The sequence below is a fragment of the Penicillium longicatenatum genome (assembly GCF_028827895.1).
Source record: "Penicillium longicatenatum strain IBT 33135 chromosome Unknown contig_7_segment0_segment0, whole genome shotgun sequence".
In the NCBI taxonomy this organism is placed as follows: domain Eukaryota; kingdom Fungi; phylum Ascomycota; class Eurotiomycetes; order Eurotiales; family Aspergillaceae; genus Penicillium; species Penicillium longicatenatum.
Genome location: NW_026643124.1, coordinates 1,780,414 through 1,800,310, shown reverse-complemented (window position 1 = coordinate 1,800,310; position 19,897 = coordinate 1,780,414). Strand labels below are relative to the sequence as shown.

General features: G+C 50.0%; 1 protein-coding gene across 1 annotated transcript; it reads left to right on the top strand.

The window, feature by feature from the left end:
* Positions 1-1,327: 1,327 nt before the first annotated feature.
* On the top strand, positions 1,328-19,871 carry nrps1 (uncharacterized protein; the record flags this gene model as incomplete). Its single annotated transcript, XM_057121324.1, has 9 exons — positions 1,328-1,810; positions 1,868-2,284; positions 2,338-2,640; positions 2,695-5,988; positions 6,029-14,291; positions 14,354-14,736; positions 14,787-15,447; positions 15,498-17,113; positions 17,169-19,871. The coding sequence occupies 9 exons, from the start codon at positions 1,328-1,330 to the stop codon at positions 19,869-19,871; spliced, it is 18,123 nt and encodes a 6,040-aa protein (XP_056967078.1).
* Between the last annotated feature and the right edge of the window lie 26 nt (positions 19,872-19,897).

Genomic DNA, 19,897 nt, shown 5'->3' with positions numbered 1-19,897 from the left:
CGAGGTGAACCTCTGCGCGGTAAATCATCGATCTCCCCGTCCCGGATCCAATTGCAACCTTACTGATACAGGCCCTATGGTGCAAGAGCACAGACCCCAATAGCCGCTATGATTTCTTCCGGGAGGCGAAGTCCTGTTGCCAAGGTGCAGCTGCCATGTGTGCTTCAAGATCCAGTCGGTGTAACGAAATGGAATACGATCTGCTAAGGTCAAAGTGGGCCAATGGATGCCGCATTGGCCCTGGACCCTACATATTTCTCTCATGTACTCTGTAGTCGGTAGCATGGCATTCTGGGACATGTACCTATTCTCCAGGTTTAAAACCCTATGCAGCTTCTAGAAACTGTCATCGTCATACAGATCACCAGACCTGAGAGAATTACCTAAGGAATGTGAGGAATTGCAAAATAAAATGGCGCTTCAGATGACGGTGGCGCGGCCCCGAATGAAAGCTCACGACCTTTTCCATCCTTGCGGGAACCACGTTCGAGACCGTAGGCCAGGGGGTTGGACCGGGAGATTGCAAGTGGACCTGAGTCGCCTAATGGCGAACATGTAAGCGAACAGACAAAAATACACAGTCTTAGTGTATGTAGTACCCATAATGTACCCCTGCATGATTACTTTTTTGAAGATTTCTTTTTTTTTTTCTTTACTTCTAATCTTTTTTAAATTTCACTACGTTGTATCTATCTTTCAGTGCCAGATCACTCTTTTTCAAACGCTAAAAATGGCATACCCATTTGGTTTCGCCCCATGCAACTAATTTCGTAGTTTATCCTGTAGTTAGACTTATGTCTGACTTGGTTCCACAAGGGCGAAAAGGGAACGTACCCACCCCCTAGAACCGGGCTCCATGCGTGGCGTCTCTCAGCCCTTCCTCCATCTAGATCCGAACCTATGCAAGGAAGATACGGCGGGGATTGTGAAATTGCACTTCGCTGTACTATTGACCCCCGAAATGGTATTTTATTGTGGAGGAAAATGGCCATGCATCTAGAGCCCGAGAACCGATGACCGATGGCGTAACGATGTTGATTACCCAAAAAAACATATGAATAACAAGAAAAATAAAACTGGTCGTTCTTTTAAAATCACTGAGACATTCCACTCCGCGGGACACTTGTGTAGAAAGACAAACCTCCTCTGGATCTAATTTACATACTCACATCCAACCTAATTCGAGGGCACGCTTCTCACACACTCTCTTGTTTTTCTTTCGACGTCCGACGAAATATCCACACCAGCCCAATATAGACGGTATTTCTGTTGGAATTAAGAAAACAACGAAACAACGAAACAAAGAATTTCACCGATCCCTCCGACAATGGCCCAATCCTCGCAGTGCTATCTTCCTCGCTTCGCAACTGCCGTTGATGGTCCTAGGCGCCCGATTTCCATGAAAACAAGACCGACTTCTTCGCAAAATGCGCAGTTATTAACCGCATGGCATGAAGGACGCCTCAACTCGGTATTGCAGGCCACTTGGGCCTTGGTCCTGCATTACTATCTTCGTACCGAAGATATCTGTTTCGGTTACCAACACATTGACGGCGACGCCATTTGTTCACGAAACCCTGTACAGCGATCCAGCCTCGCGAATCTCTCGCCTATCCGAGTCGCAATTGACGAAGACGACTCCATTCAGCAAATTGTAGATAAAGTGCGGAAAAATTTGAAAAATGGTGAAAGCGCAGAGGTCGCTTCCGACGGCTATTTGCCGTTCAACACCATCCTGATGCTTCGCACATACAAGAAGTCAGACTCGGCTTCCTCCAAACCCATGTTGGCAACCGCGCTGCCCGACCAGGTATATATGAAAATTAGTCAATGGACGTTGTCATACATCATGCTTATATTTAACTAGTGTCAAGTTCGTCTTCATGTGAAGGTATTGCGCCGGGACATTAACATCTTCCTTGAGTGGCGCAACGGAGATATGTCTGGCGAGCAGATGAAGAGTGTCGCACACATCTTCCAGCAAGTCCTGACCAAAGTTCTTTCTACTGAAAACGCCGCTATTAGCAAGCTTAATCTGTTTTCAGAGAATGATTGGCAACGTATCCAAAAGTGGAATTCTCACAGTCCGAAGCTGTATGACCGCTGCATCCATGAGGCGATTCATGACCAGGCTGTCAGTGACCCGAAAAGAGAGGCTGTTTGCGCTTGGGACGGAACATTCACTTTCGGCGAGCTTGACAACTTGGCGTCGAAGCTCGCATGCCACCTTCGTATGCAGGGTGTTGGCCCTGAAGTTCGCGTGGCTTTGCTATTCGACAAATCGGTAAGCGACAGGTCTGCATACATTCATGCTTCAAGATTGCTGACATTGCATAGAAATGGAACATTGTTGCCATGCTCGGTGTTATGAAAGCCGGTGGAGCTTTCGTCCCATTGGACCCGACACACCCTACCTCCCGCCTTCAGCGTCTGATTGAATCCGTTAAAGCATCGGTTGGGTTGTGCTCGCAGAATCGTGCAGAGGACCTGCAGTCGGTTGTCGAGACTCTAATTCCCCTGGGCGCCGAGACCATAGATCGTTTAGCAGAACCGGCCGATGGAGTGGACCTTGCATCTGGTGTCACCAGCCAGAATGCCGCGTATGTTCTCTTCACTTCCGGATCTACGGGTGAACCAAAGGTAGGTTTCCAATCTCAATGTTGCAGGAAAGCATATGTCTGATAATTATCACAGGGAACTCTTTTGGAGCATCGTGCGTTCCTTTCCAGTGCCAAGGCTCATGCCGCTGGCCTTCTTATCTTTCGTGACTCGCGGTGCCTTCAATTCGCAGCTCACACCTTCGATGCCAGTCTCGCAGAATCATTGACACCGCTAATCGCTGGTGCGTGTGTCTGTATTCCTAGCGGAGAAGCGCGGTTAAATGATATTGTGGGCGCGATCAACGAAATGCGGGTCACCCAGGCGTGCTTTACCCCGTCTTTCATTGGCTTCATCGACATTGAAAGCGTGCCTGGATTAAAGGGTCTGGTGCTGGCCGGAGAGGCAATGTCGCAGTCTCAGCTGGCAACGTGGTCCAAAATTAAATTGGTCAATGGCTACGGGCCTACCGAGGCCAGTGTTGCATCAGTGCTGCACACCGGGGTAACACCCGACACCGACTGCAAGGACATTGGCCTCCCAGTCGGCGTCAAAGTATGGTTGGTGGATCCTGAAAATCATGACGAGCTGGTCCCCGTCGGCTGCCCAGGTGAACTTCTGCTCGAAGGGCCAACTTTGGCTCGGTGCTATGTCAACAACCCGGAGAAAACGAAAGAGTCCTTTATTTACGACCCTGCTTGGACCAAGATGGATAAGTCAGGTGGCTCGGGCCGCAGATTTTACAAGACAGGAGATTTGGTGAGGTATAACTCGGACACTGGCTCCCTCAACTACATCGGTCGGAAAGATACCCAAGTCAAGGTTCACGGCCAGAGGATTGAACTAGGCGAGATAGAGACCCAGCTGAGTCGTGACTCCAAGGTTACCCACTGTTCTGTTCTTTTCCCGAAGTCCGGTTTCTCAAAGGGGAGATTGACTGCTGTCATTTCCATTGCAGGGCTGTTAGCTGAACAGTCCAAGGACGATTTGGAAACTTTGGGCCTGATTTCCGGTCAAATGAAATCTGAGCTGATTACCGGAATCCGAGAAAGACTCTCAGCGCGCCTTCCGACTTACATGGTACCTGCTGTTTGGTTGTGTGTAGAAGCACTGCCGCTCCTGCCCTCTGGGAAACTCGACCGGAAAGGAATTGCGGGTTGGGTGACGAGCATGGAAACTGACCCTGATGTTGGAAAAATCATTTCCAGTCCATCAATGGGCGCAGAGACCCCGCAGCCTGTAAATGCAACAGAGGAGGGCTTGGCCGCCGTGTACAGCCGCGTTCTGAATATTCCCCAGAACCTCGTCAGCTTGAACGAGAGCTTCCTCGGGTTGGGAGGTGACTCTATTGCCGCTATGACATGTATTGGATTGTGCAAGAAGCGTGGCATTGGTCTATCTGTCCAGGATGTTCTCCGCAGTAAGTCTATTCGTGATCTCGCCACTCGCGCGAAGGCGATCGATCACGGAACCACTTACCAGGAGGCCATCGATGAGCCTTTCAATCTGTCACCAATTCAGGTTCTCCACTTTGGTCTCCGCAAGGAAGGCGAAGGTCATTTCAACCAGGGAATTCTTACACGGTTGAGCAGACCTATCGATGAGACGACGCTGCGGAAAGCCATCGAGACACTGGTCACACGGCACTCTATGCTGCGGGCCAGATATGATGAAAGCGGCTCTTCTACAGCAACGGCTCAACGCATCACCCGTGATGTCAAGGATTCCTATAAATGGCGTGTTCACACTGTGGCCAACATGGATGCTATCAAGCCATTCATTGGCCAGAGCCAGACTGGCATTAACTGCTTTTCTGGACCCCTTCTAGCAGTGGACTATTTTCGTATGCAAGACCAGAGTCAGCCGCATGTCCTATCAATGACTGCGCATCATCTTGTTGTTGACATTGTTTCGTGGAAGATCATTCTTGGGGACTTGGAAGATCTTGTGTTGAACCCGGAGAAGTCCGCGTCAGCCGATGGCTCGCTGCCATTCCAGACATGGTGTCATCTTCAGGAAGAGCACTCCAAAAGCCTGGTCACAGAAGGAAAGGTTCCGACCGACCCACTGCCGAGCATAGATTTCGGATACTGGGGCTTGAAACATAACAAGACAACATACGGCGATGTCGACTGTGCGACTTTTGATGTTGACGAGGTGCACACCAATTCCATTCTCCTCGAGTGCCATAAGGCGTTGGACACCGAGCCTATTGACCTGTTCCTTGCATCAATGCTGCACTCATTTGGCCAGTCATTCCAAGATCGCTCCTTGCCAGTGATTTACAACGAAGGGCACGGTCGCGAGGTCTGGGATCCTTCAATTGATATCTCGCACACGGTAGGGTGGTTCACCATTCTTCAGCCCATCTTTGTGGATGGGTACAAGTCAGACGATGCCATCGAAACTCTTATAAAGGTCAAAGATTTACGCCGTCAAGTCTCTGACAATGGGAGGGCCAACTTCGCAAGCCGTGTCATGAAAGCTGCAGGACCCCACAGCGATGATTACCCGCACCCGTTCGAGATTTCTTTCAACTATGTTGGTCAACACCGTGACTTGCAGCGCGAAGATGGTCTCTTTCAGCTGGTTGACCAAATGGCTGGTGAAGCAGGTCAGGGTAATGATGCTGCCGACTTCGGACGTGATACTCCTCGCTTCGGTTTGTTCGAGATTTCTGCCATGGTCGTTTCTGGCAAGATTCGCTTTACATTCTCTTTCAACAAGTTTATGCAGCATCAAGATCGTATCCATTCTTGGGTCTCGCAATGTCAGAAGCAGCTTATTACGCTTTGTGAGCAACTCTCGACAATGTCTTCTCGATTGACTTTGAGCTCTTTCCCCATGCTCTCCTTGAATTACGGCAGCCTTGAGAAGATGCTCACACAAAGATTACCTGCCCTTGGTATTGAGTCGCCTGATATGATTGAAGACATTTACCCCTGCTCTCGTATACAGCAAGGCATTTTGCTTGGTCGTACTCGAGATAGCTCGTACTATGCTGTTCACGACACATTTGAGATCCAGGCTACAGGATCCACCGCACCAAATGTTGATCGCCTCATTGAAGCGTGGAAGCAGGTTGTATCTCACCATGCAATGTTTCGCACCATCTTTGTCGAGAATCTCACTCCTTGTGATCCTTTTTGTCAGGTTGTTCTGAAGGAGTATGATTCCACACCTGTTTTACTGCAGTCCGCCGAGGACAGCGATGTCTTGGCCGCTTTCGATTCCCAGGACCCCAAGGATTACAATGAGCTCACTCCGGCGTACCGCTTCAGCATCTGCCAGACATCCACAAGCCGAATTTTCTGTCGTATTGAACTGAGCCATGCGGCCATGGATGGTAACTCCATCTCTATCATCCTCCGCGATTTGCAGCTCGCCTATGTTGGCAGACTTGAGGAGAGCCCTCGTCCCCTTTTTTAAGAACTACATTGGTTTCCTACAGAATGCGCCGCAGAAGGCTAGCATTGAATACTGGCGATCCTACCTTTCAGATGCAAAGCCATGTGTTTTCCCAATTCTTACTGATGGCCAGACACCTCAGGACAAGAAACTTCGCTCGATGCCTGTGAACTTCGGTTCCTTGGCTCAGCTGCAAAGTGTGTGTGAAAAGAAGGGGATTACCCTATCCAATGTCTTCAATGCGGCATGGGGCCTTACTTTGCGCCTGTTCTGTGGCTCTGATGATGTCAGCTTCAGCTACATGGCTTCTTTGCGGGACGTCGCTGCCGATGGTGTGCAGTCCGTCGTTGGTCCCGTCATTAATCTTATGGTTTGCCGGATGAAGATGTCGTGTGACTCGGTGCTCGGCGATGTCCTGCAGCAGATTCAGGATGATTACATGGAGAGCCTTCCGTTCCGACACACTTCCCTGATTGACATTCAACATGCCCTCAAGCTGTCCGATGCGAACCTGTTCAACTCAGGTGTATCGTACCGCCGTCTCCCTGGCGCGAAGGATGCCGTGAGCAGTGATATTGACTGTGTCGAGGTCGGATCGATTCATGATCCTGCTGAGTTTCCCGTCTTCATAAATATTGAAGCGATGGATACCAAGGCCAGAATCGATATCAACTACTGGACCACCAGCCTTTCGGACGCACAGGCTCTCAATGTGGCCAACACCTATATGCAATGCCTCGAGATTATTATAACCCAGACCGACAGCCCGCTTCGCTCCCTTGATGTTGTGAGCGAGAACAACAAGGCTGATATCCTCTCCTGGAACAGCAAGATCCCCCAGGTCATTGAGAAGTGTGCTCACCATGTTATTCAGGACATGGCTTCCAAGAAGCCAGAGGCGCTAGCAGTCACATCCTGGGATGGAAATCTCACTTACTCCAAGTTGGACCAATATTCGTCTCGCCTGGCCAGCTACCTAGTCACTTTTGGTGTTGGCCCGGGAAGTTTGATCCCAACCTCATTTGACAAGTCTGTTTGGAACATCGTTTCTGTGCTTGCCATCATGAAGGCCGGAGGTGGATGTATTCCTGTTGACTCAGCGAAGACCATGGGTCTCATTGAGACATGGGTAGTAGGGAATGCTGTGCAAGTTGCACTCGCATCCCCTGAGAAGGCCCAGGTCCTAGAGGAAACAATTCCCTACGTCATCCCTGTGACAGAGTCTCTGCTGGAATATCTCAATGATGAGCCCCTATTGTCTGCTGCATGCCCAAGTGACGCTGCCTTTGTTGCTTTCTCCGCTGGGAACTCGCAGACTGCACGAGGTGTTGTGCTTCACCATTCGTCCATCATGACCAGGGCGAAGGCTTTTGCTTCGTCTCTCAATCTAACGGACATATCACGAGTGTTGCAATTCGCATCCCACACGAGCGATCTCTTCATTATTGAAGCAATTGGTGTTTTCATCCATGGTGGCTGCTTATGCATCGCTGCTGATGTCAATCCGCCTAATATTGCAGCTTCAATCAACACTCTCCATGTCAACACCACTTGCATCACTCCCAGCGTTGCCGGCTTCATGAGTCCGAAAGATGTCCCTGGTCTGAAAACAGTTGCGCTATTTGGTGAGCCCGCGACTGAAAAACAGCTGCAAAATTGGGAAGCCCAGGATCTTAGTCTCCACCACTTCTTTGGAACTGTTGAATGCTCATCCTGTTGCTTCCACAATGTGATATCTCCACAAAAGGCGCCAACCATGATTGGAAAGACTATTTCCAATGCACCTTGGGTTGTTGACCCTTCCAATCACAATATCCTTGTTCCAATTGGTGCTGTTGGTGAGTTAGTCATTGAAGGACCTGCTCTTGCCGCTCGCTACCTGGGCCAAGAGGAAACCGCCGATTTTTTCGAAAGCCCATCCTGGCTCTCCAGTCTTGAGAGGTGGTCCGATCTTGCACCATCACAACCTGCCAAGTTTTTCAAAACAGGAGACCTCGTTCGCTTCAACTCCGAAGGTACTTTGGTATTTGTTGGCAAGAAGAATATCGATCGTTTCTTTGTGCCGTGCTCCAATTCTCTCGATGTGGAACAATGCATCGATGTCTTCTTTGCCTCAAAGCGCCGCGCTGTGGTCAACACAATGTCTTTTGGAGGTGAAGACCGCATTGTCGCTTTCCTGTGTGCCCCAGAAGTCTCTACTGCCAGCTTTAGTGAGAAGGTCATCCAAAGCTCAGCGCCAGAGTTAAAAGCAGCCATCTCCGCATTACACACATACTTGTGCACGAAGGTATCCGCAAACAAGGTCCCGAGTCTTTATATCCCGATTTCTTCCATCCCCCTGACCTCCTTCGGTAAGACTAACTACCAGAGCCTGAACGCTGAGATCTTGAATCTGTCTACCACTGTTCTTGGCTCCTTTGATGTCAAGCATTGGATTGGAGCCAATTCTGGGAACAGAGTCCCCCGCAACTCCTTCTCTAACACAAATGTCGACTTTTGGAGGGAGTACCTGGCCGACATTGAGCCTTGCAATTTCCCAGCGATTTCCCAAGAAACGGGCAAGAAGGGTCGCTCCATTCGTACTCTCAACAAGCAGACAAACCAGCTGCATGCGTTTGGCAGAATGGCTGGAGTTTCTGTTGAGATTTTGTTCCAGATTGCATGGGGCCTTGTCTTGCGATGCTACACCGGTAACGACGATGTCTGTTTTGGATATTGGGCCTCGCAGACTGACGACCCATCGTCTGTCGCCATTGCCCGTCTCATGTTGACGAATGATCTCAACGTGAATGACACTCTGCAAAAGACCAAGATAGACTTTGACAAGAGCAAGAACAATTTTGCCGACCTTGCCGTTGTGAAGCACCAATTAGGCATGGATAATGCCAACGTTTTTAACACCCTTCTTACCTACCACGATGTTGAATCACTGCCTCAGCGAAGGGCCAAGGATACTCTGACATCCAAAGCCTATGATGTTGCAGTTACAGCCCAGGTCTCTATCTCCGTTGCCGAAATCCACTTCAGCTACTCCACGGAGATTTTGACCTCTGTCCAAGTCACTCATGTCATCGACACCTTTGACCAAATCCTGAACGACATTATCTCTGCCGACCCGCGCAAGCGAACTATTGGAAACCTTGATCTTCTGTCCCAGCGCTCCTGCCACCAAATTCGCGATTGGAATGCTACTACCCCCTCTCGCGTTGAGAAGTGCGCCGATGAACTCATCCAGCAGCAAGCTCTTCTGCACCCCCGTGCGGAGGCAATCTGCTCATGGGACAAGGACTTCACCTATGGTCAGCTAGAAATTGTTGCCAGCCGACTAGCTCGCTATCTTACTGGCCTCGGCATCAAGCCGGAAGTATTTGTCGTTTTGTGCTTTGAGAAGTCAGCTTGGGCAGTTGTTGCGCAGTTGGCCGTGCTCAAAGCCGGTGGAGCTTTTGTCTCCATAGATCCCTCCCACCCTGATTCACGCCTTCAGTTGTTAATCGATGAGATTGGTGCCAATTTGGTCCTTTGCTCAGCTTCTTTGCAAATCAAGATGTCCAAGCTTTGCAAGAAAGCCCTTGCCGTGTCTCAAACCGCTATTTCCCAACTTCCTGAATCGCCTTTGGCTTTGCCCGGTGCTCGTCCAACTCCTGCCAATGCTGCCTATGCTATCTTTACTTCTGGGACAACTGGAAAGCCAAAGGCGACCGTTGTGGAGCACATGGCGCTCAGCACAACTGCTATTGCGATGATGAATGCACTGCACATGAATTCCGAAACGCGCGCACTGCAGTTCTCAAATTACACGTTCGATGTTAGTATCTTGGAGATTATGATGACTTTAATGACTGGTGGCTGTGTCTGCGTCCCCAGTGAAGATGAGCGCATGAACAATCTCGGAGGTGCAATTCGCCGCATGGAGGCTAATTATATGGCATCGCCCCCTGCTATTGTCAATACCCTTGAGCCCAAGACTGTGCCTACCCTGAAAACCATCATCACAGGAGGTGAAAAGATGCCTGCAAGCCACATTGACCGCTGGCATGATCGATTTGTCATTAACGCCTACGGACCCTCAGAAGCCACTGTTGTTGCCACTGTCGGTGTCAAGATTGACTGGGATGGAAATCGTGTCAACGATGACCCCACATCCATTGGTCTCGCTGCCAACTGCAGAGTGTGGATCGTTGATCCCAACAACTACAACCGCCTCCTCCCCGTTGGTGCCGTTGGTGAGATGCTTCTCGAAGGAAGCAATATTGCGCGTGAATACCTTGGAAACCCAGAGAAGACCAAGGCCGCATTAGTTCAGGATCCTACCTGGAGCCACCACACTGGCCTTCATGGTATATTCAGCCGCAGTGATCGTATGTACCGGACTGGTGATCTTGTTCGCTACAACAGCGATGGTACTCTCGCTTTCCTCGCGCGTAAGGATACCCAAATCAAATTCAACGGCCAACGCATTGAACTTGAGGAGATTGAGCATCAGTGCACCCGTTGCCTGCCACAGGGATCACAAGTGGCCGTTGACATTGTCGTCCCTCAGGAGAAGACCGTCGCTAAAGGTCTTGCTGCGTTCTTCACCGTACACGACGGAGATTTGGAGCAGGGCGGCACCAACGACCAATTTGCTCCTACAATTCCTGGGGCCGATCCATTACTTCTGCCAATCTCTGTAAGCAACATGGATGCTGTGCAAAAACTAAAAAGCACTCTTCCCGATCATCTTCCTCAAAGCATGATGCCCCGTCTATTCTTCCCTCTGAGAAACCTTCCTTTCACATCTTCTGGAAAGATTGACCGCAGACGTCTACGTGCTATGGTCCAAATTCTTTCGAAGGAGACGCTGAAATCTTACATCACCTTTACCTCTGGAGCCAAGACGGAAGAGACCACAGACAACGGCATTGAAGCTCAGCTTCGAGCCCTGTGGGAACAGATTCTCGACTTGGAACAGGGATCCGTTTCTAACGAGGATAGCTTCTTTGCCCTTGGTGGTGACTCCTTCTCGGCAATGAACCTTGTTGGAGCTGCCCAGGATGCGGGAATCTCTCTAAACGTTGCTATTATCTTCAAAACACCGGTCTTGGCTGAAATGGCAAAGATTTGCTCCACTTCTGCAGAAGTGCCGGCTGTGAAAGAGCAATATCTTGACCCTTTCTCCCTCCTACCTTCTGGTGTCGACCTTGAGGGCCTGCTAGACGAAATAAGCGAGGGTTGCATCGTCTCTAAGGATTCAGTCACCGATGTTTATCCTTGCAGTGCCGTTCAGGAGGGTCTCCTGACCATGTCTGTCAAGCATCATGGTGCATATGTTGCGCAGCCAGCTTTCAAGCTTGCCGATGGCGCTGATCTTGATCGCTTCAAGGCTGCCTGGGAGCAAACTGTCGCCGACCTTGATATCCTTAGAACTCGCATTATTCACACAGAAGCCATGAACTTTGCCCAGGTTATTCTCAAAGAAGACCCAATCTCTTGGGTTCATGCTGAGTCTTTTGGGGAGCTACCGAGCGACTCAATTGAGTTGCCAAAATTCAACGGCGGTCCACTGACTGGTTACGCTATTGTCCAGCCCCGTGGATCTACCACTCGGTACTTCGTTTGGTCCGTCCATCACGCACTGTACGATGGCTGGAGTATTCCATTGATCTACAGAAGATTCGAGGAGAATTACAAGGCATCGCTGAATAAAGAACCGGCAGCATCCTATGGGCTCTTCATTAGCTATCTCAACCAGAAAGACATGTCCGAATGTGATGCGTTCTGGAAATCCTACCTGGCAGGCATCTCGAGCAATCCTTTCCCCTATAACAAGAACTCGGTCCCAGATGCCATCCGCGCTGGAAACACTCAACACCATAAGATGGACGTTTTCCGACCGGCAAAGAGCATGGACTATACGATTCCCGTTCTGTTACGTGCAGCTTGGGCTATCGTGATTGCAACTCATACAGCATCTCCTGAGGTATCATTTGGAGAGACCCTCTCCGGTCGTAACATTGACCTTCCTGGAGTCGGTGACATCGCTGGTCCCGTTTTGACCACTGTACCAACTCGCATCCAAGTTGTCAATGAGATGCTTGTCTCCGAGTACTTGGACAAGATCAACCAGTCTACCACGGACATGATTCCTCACCTCCATGCTGGTTTGCAACGTATTCGTCAAATTAGCTCTGACGCTGCCTCTGCATGCAACTTCCAGAACTTGCTGGTCATCCAGCCCGCTGAGGGTGACTTGAATGACAGTATCTGGATCGATGAGAAACGTGAGACAAGCGAGGACTTCTTCACTCACCCTCTTGTGCTAGAATGCGGAATTTCCAAGACCAGCATTACTTTCACTGCGCATCACGATGAGCTTGTCATTAGTGGATGGAAGGCCAAGCGCTTGATCGAACAGTTTGGTCATGTCCTGAAGCAACTGATGTCCACTCCCAAGGCCAGCACTGTGAAGGTGTCTGACTTGGAAGTTGCCAGTCTAGAGGACAAGGCCACTATTGCGGACTGGAACAAGCACGTGCCACTGACTGTCGAGAAATGTGTGCATGAATTTATACGTGAAAAATCTGTCGAAACACCTGATGCACCAGCTGTTTGCGCTTGGGATGGCGAATTGAATTACAGAGAGTTTTGGGATATGGCTTCATCCTTCGCCAACTACCTGGTGTCTCGGGGAGTTGGCCCGGAGATTTTGGTACCAGTATGCCTCGATAAGTCGGCCTGGGCAATGGTCACCCTCATCAGTATTCTTATTGCTGGTGGTGCTTATGTCCCCCTTGACCCTCATCATCCTACCTCGCGGCACGAGGAGATCTTGGCAGATGTTGGAGCGAACATGATTCTTTGCACTCCAAACTACACAAACAAGTATACCAGAGTCGTGAAAACCGTCATTCCGATCAGCAAAGAGACACTCATAGCCTACGGATCCCTGAATTCTTCCAAGGTCCGCCAGCCGGTCACTCCGTCCAACATGGCATATGCGCTGTTTACCTCTGGCAGTACAGGTCGTGCCAAGGGCATCATCGTCGAGCACCGAAATTGTGTGAGCAGTATCATGGCCTTCACACCAGTGACGTTCATGACCTCAACCTCTCGGGTGTTCCAATTCGCATCTTTGACGTTCGATGCTGCTATCATGGAAACTCTTGCGATCCTGATGGTTGGAGGCTGTATCTGCGTTCCCAACGAAGATGAGCGTGTCAACGATGTGTCTGGTGCCATTAGGCGCTTGAACGTGAACTGGACTTTCTTGACTCCTGCCATCGCAGGTATAATTGAACCATCTTCTGTACCCTCCATCAAACACATGGTTGTAGGAGGTGAACAGGTTCCTCAGGATGTCATTAACAAATGGGTCAACTGTGTGAACTTCATGAACGGATACGGACCGACCGAAACTTGTGTTTTTGCGACTATTGACAATGATGTGCCATCTCACCGTGACCCGTCTCGAATTGGTTACGGCATTCCGAGCACTCTGACATGGATTGTGGATCCAGAAAACCACCACAAACTTGCCCCCTTGGGTGCAGTCGGTGAACTTGTTCTGGAGGGAATGTCCTTGGCCAGGGAGTACATGAAAAACCCCGAGAAGAATGCCGAGTGCTTCATCGAAAATCCAGGCTGGGCAAAGGAATTCAAGTCTCATCTGCCATCTCCACGAAGGATCTACAAGACTGGCGATCTTTGCTACTACAATCCTGATGGTTCGGTAGAGTATGTCAGTCGCAAGGATCATCAAGTCAAAGTCAATGGCCAGCGCATGGAGCTTGGGGAGATTGAGCACCGCATTGGAGCAAACACCCTAGTTCGTCATGCCGTGGTCATTTTGCCTAAGACTGGCCTGTTTCAGAAACGTCTTGTTACTGTCATGTCCATCAACAAGATTTTTGCTGACAACAAGGTTATCTCTGACAAAGCATGTGAGCTTATCGATGAGGATACCTTTCACAAGGATGGCCTGGCTGGCCTGGTCGAGGTCCAAAAAAGCCTTGAAGCCCAACTTCCAATTTACATGGTACCCGCAACTTGGGCTTTGATTAAGAAGCTGCCAATGCTTGTTTCTGGCAAGCTTGACCGGAAAAAGATAACAGCCTGGCTCGAAAACATCGATGAGGCTTCCTACGAGCGTATCATGCAAGACTACGATTCTATGAAACGTGGCCCAAGAGAGAAACCACAGGAGCAACAGCAGGATGGCTCGCTCAAGGTCATTCAGGAGATTTTCTCACAGGTCTTGAATATCTCTCTTTCCAAGGTCAACGTGGACCGTTCTTTCGTTAGCCTAGGTGAGCTTCAAACAAGAATTGGTCGTACTCAAAGAGGTAACATTATTAACAAAGTCGAGTAGGTGGCGACAGCATCACTGGAATGGCAGTGATCTCACGGGCACGCAAACAGGGCCTGGTTCTCACCTTGAATGATATCCTTCAAAGCAGATCAGTTAAGGAACTAGCACAAGCTGCCAAATCTAAGGCTCCCATCACTGCACATCGCGAAGAGAAGTCTGGTGAGGGCTTTGGTCTCTCTCCTGTGCAGAAGCTCTACATGCAGTCCTCAACATCATTCCAGGGTGCAGCCCGTTTCAATCAAAGCATGACCGTCCGCATATCGCGCAGAGTAGAGGGAGAGGTTTTGCGACGAGCGGTGAAAGCTGTCACTGGTCAGCACGCCATGTTCCGCGCCCGCTTCAGCAAAGGCGTTGATGGAAAATGGCAGCAAAAGGACGCAGCGGTATGTCTACTGTCTCCCGGACCCGGAGAAATGAGCTAACAACCATCCAGGAAGTCAATCAATCTTTCCGATTCCGTGTGCACTCTGTCAGTGACACCCGTGCCATGGTTCCCCACATTGCTGAAACCCAGTCCTGTCTGGATCCTATGAACGGCCCTATCTTTGCCGCCGACCTATTCAACCTTCGCACGGGTGGTCAGGTGCTCTTCCTGGTTGCTCATCATCTCTGTGTTGACATGGTATCCTGGCGCATTGTTCTATCAGACCTGGAAGAGTTGATTATCTCAGGCTCCCTCTCAGATGAGAAAGCACTCTCATTTCAAAGCTGGTGCGCAATGCAACTTGAGCGATCCAAGACACAAGACATGGACCTGGAACTACCTTTCACCCCCGAACCGACTGATCTGTCGTACTGGGGTATGCAAGACTCTACTAACTTTTATGGTGACATCAAAATGGAATCCTTCAGTTTAACTGAGGAGGCCACCAACTTTATCCTTGATGATTGTCATGATGTCTTGGCAACCGAGACTGTTGATGTCTTGCTCGCCTGTATAATCCACTCGTTTGGTCACATATTCACTGACCGAAAGGTGCCAACTATCTATAACGAAGGACATGGCCGTGAATCCTGGGATGCCAATATTGACCTATCCCGAACTGTTGGATGGTTTACGACAATGTCACCTCTCCTAGTTGAGGAACAAAAAGGTATGTTCCAGTCAGAAATGAAGGATAGCCACATATTAATAACCGCATAGGAGGTATTATTGATGTGATCAAGCGTGTGAAGGACACTCGCCGGAAAATAGCAGACAATGGTCGGCCATACTTTGCCAAGAGCCTTCTTCAGGCTGGTGGGGAGGATTTCCAGGTCCCACTGGAAATTGTCTTCAATTATCTTGGGAAGATGCAGCAGCTTGAACGGGCAGATTCGCTCTTCCGGCACCAAGGAAACGTCTTTGATGGCTCTGACTTTGCCGTTGCAGGTGATATGGGACCCGAGACAGTCCGTTTTGCCCTCTTCGAGGTGTCTGCGATTGTCGTGAAAGACCGCCTCAATATTGCATTCACGTACAACCGCAATATGCAAAATGAAAAACAGATTCGCCGCTGGATCCTTCAATGCAAGCAGACGTTGGAAAAGGATATGTTAACGCTCAAGACTGCCACTCCCGAGCCTACCCTCAGCGATTATCCTCTGCTACCAATTACCTACCATGGTTTGCAGCTTCTCACCACCAACACTTTCCGCAAGCTCGGTATTCGCAACAAGAACGAAGTTGAAGACATTTACCCTTGCTCCCCTATGCAGGAGGGTTTGTTGCTTAGCCAACTTCGTGACTCCAGCGCCTACATGTTTCACACCATCTTTGAAATCAAAGATCAACGTGCTGATAAGGTAGATGCCGAGCGACTTGCCAGGTCATGGCAGATGGTGGTCGAACGCCATCCTGTTCTTCGGACCGTGTTCATCGACAGCAACTACAGCGGTGGATCCTTTGACCAGCTTGTTTTCAAGAGTATCCCTGATCATGTGCTTCGTGTGGAGTGCCTTGAATCCCAAGTTCAAGAGAAATTGAGCGCCATCTCCCTTCACAATCTGAACGCCATGCGCCCCGCCAAGATCTCCAATCAGTTCACTGTGTGCAAAACGCCTAATGGACGGGTCTTTGTAAAGCTCGAAATTAATCATGCCGTTATTGACGGTGGTGGTGTCGATGTCTTACTACGTGACTTGACCATGGCTTATGATCGCCGACTGGCCGAAGGCCCCGGACCCTGCTTCAGAGAGTACATCAAGTTCATCAGAACTCAAAGCCGAGGCCAAGCCCTTGATTACTGGAAGCAGTACCTTAGCGGTGTCAACCCTTGCCACTTGGTTTCTAATCCTGGATATCAAAACAGCCGTGAGCTGAAAGGCATCTTAATGAATTTCCAGCGATACCCAGAGTTGCTGGGCTTCTGCGAGCAGGCGTCCGTTACCCTAGCAAACTTGACTCTTTCCGCCTGGGCCATTGTATTGAAGCAATTCACTGGATCCGATGATGTGTGCTTTGGCTACCTGTCTGCCGGACGCGACGCCCCAGTCAACGGAATTCAGGACATGGTCGGCATTTTCATCAACATGCTTTGCTGTCGTGTGCAGTTCTCCCCCACTCAGACTCTGAAAGACATCTCCAAGCGAGTCAACGCCGACTACATTAGCAGCATTCCTCATCAAAGCTGCTCACTTGCTAGCATTCAGCACGAACTTGGCTGGCAGGGCCAGTCTTTGTTCAACACCACCCTGTCTATCCAGAACCACACTGTTGCTGGTGGCAGCAAAGACAAAGGCTTGTCATTTGATTTACAACATGCCCACGACCCCAGTGAGGTAAGTTATTATCCCCAGTTGCTGTCTCCCTCATTGTATCTCTGACCCCAAATAGTACGCTGTCACTGTCAACGTGGATATTTCTCGCGGAAGCGAGGGCATTATGCTCAGGTACTGGAGCGATGTCATCTCCGATGAGCAAGCTCAGTCCTTAGTGGATACTATTGCCAGAATATTCACTGGATTCATTGAATCACCAACAGCAACTATCGCTTCTTCTAATTTCACCGGTTGTGTTGCAGAAGAGCTGGCTTCAGAGTCGAACTACTCGCAGTCAACCTCCAATGAGAAGGTCAAACCTGTGATGGACTCCTTGGATGGTGTTGCCATCCAAAAGATTATTGATAACCGTGTCCATGAAATTATTGGTCAGATGTTGCGGGAAGGCAAGTTGATGGTTCCACAGATCCAGACCTCCGGATTTTCAGGCTATGGTCACACTGATGATGGAATCGACTCGCCTTACCCACTGGAAGGGATTCAAGGCGCAGATGATTCGGGAGTGTGTTCAGCAACCTCGCGATGCAGTGAGGAGGGTATGTCGGCTGATGTAGAGAGGAGGTTGTGGAATCTTTGGAGCACTGCCTTGGGTCTCTCGCCAAATGTGGTGAGACACCAGGACAGCTTCTTTAAGCTTGGAGGAGACAGCATCACTGCAATGAAGATGGTCAGTGCTGCTCGTGAGGATGGATTGGTTCTGACTGTTGCGGACGTGTTCAACAACCCTGTTTTCGAGGACATGCTCACCACTGTCCGTGCTGCCAACGTGACGCAGCAGATTCTCAATGCCGACCTCCAGTCTGCTACGAAGGAGGTCGAGTCATTCCCGGATAGCAAGCCTGCCACGCTTGCTACGACCCCATCATCCGAAAGTATCTCTGTGCTCCGCCCTACCATGGCCGTGGATGATGATTCAGTGCAACGTGGTATCTGTCCTAAAATTGGTGTTTTCAAGGGTGGCATCGCGGATGTTCTCCCTGTTACTGACTTCCAGGCAATGTCCTTGACTGCAACACTTTTCAAATCTCGCTGGATGTTGAATTACTTCTTCCTGGAAGGAAACGGTCCCTTGGATCTTCGCCGCCTTCGAGAAAGTTGTCTCAAGGTCGTCGACGCATTTGACATATTGCGCACTGTCTTCGTCTGCTTCCATGATCAGTTCTTCCAGGTTGTGCTGCGCAAGATTCGCCCAAGCATCTTCGTCTACGATACCGATCGCGGCCTAGACGAGTTTACGATGACCCTGCAGCAGCGTGACAGAGAGTATGGCCCACGCGAGGGTGAGCAATATGTGCAATTCTACGTTGTCAAGAAGAAGGGAAGCGACCAACACCGGATCATGATCCGTCTGTCTCACACCCAATACGATGGAGTCTGTCTATCGAAGATCATGTCTGCCATTAAACATGGCTATGAGGGTAGTCCTCTTCCCCCAGTTACTCCATATGCCAGCTACCTGCGACAGCTACCTGGAACTATCGGTCCCGATCACTACAATCACTGGTCCAATCTCCTGAAGGGCTCCCAAATGACACAGGTTGTCCGCCGCAAGGGCACAACCATGTTCCAAAACATTGGAGCCTTCACTGAAATTCGCAAGACCATCGAGATTCCTCCGACTGCCCTAGGAAATGTTACCGTTGCCACGGTTATGCAAGCCGCTTGGGCCTTGACTCTGGCCAAACTGTCTTCTCAATCAGATGTCGTTTTCGGTCTCACTATCAGCGGCCGCAACGCAACTGTTCCTGGTATCGAGGCAACCGTTGGGCCATGCGTCAACGTTATCCCCGTCCGTGTCAATTTCAATGAAAAGTGGACCGGCCTTGAACTCTTCCGATACCTCCAAGATCAGCAGGTCTCAAACATGCCCTACGAGTCCCTCGGCTTCCGGGAGATTATCAAACATTGCACAGACTGGCCATCCTGGACTTACTTCACTACATCTGTGTTCCATCAAAATGTTGACTACGAAGGCGAACTTGAGCTCGACAACAACAAATACCGCATGGGCGGTGCAGGCGTCAATGACAACTTCGCGGACTTGACAATGGTTTCTCGTCCAGCAGATGACCGCAACCTTAATGTCACTCTCGGCTACTCCGAGAAGGGCCCTATTCTCCCTGACTTTGCAGAAAGGGTTCTTGACATGGTATGTGAGACTGCGCAGTCTCTCATCGCGAACCCATCAACTGCCCTTCCTTCGCCCAACATGCTGCGCTCCCTACCACCTCAAGTCATCGATGACCTTCCCCGTACATCAGACGAGCACTTCCTCAGCGCACATCTCAAGTCGCGTTCTATTGCCGAGCTCCTCGTCCACTCGGACATTCTTTCCCGCTCATGGCACCAGGTCCTTCCTCCTCGCGCCTCAACTACCACCGTCGACCCGGATACAGATGACAAGCCGGCAAACCAGACAGCCTTCCAGCTTGATTCTTCATTCTTTGATCTGGGCGGTGATATCTTCAACATGGCTCAGCTGACTTGGTTACTTGAGCAAGAGGGTCTTAAGGTCCGACTTGAGGATCTGCTTGAGCACCCCTCTTTCTTGGGTCAGATGGCTGTCCTGGCGCTGCATAATGCTAAGCACCAGGATGACTTCCCGGTCGAGTATGCTACTGGTGCTGCGTCTACTGACCCGTCTGTGCGGACTCGTGTTGAGAAGAAGAAGACTTGGGAAAAGGCTATGACTCTCGCTAGGAAGTTGACTCGTCGAAACAACAGCAACAGCAGCAACATCGTGTCTAGTCGTGCTTGATATGGAGAAGCGATCTGATGAATGAA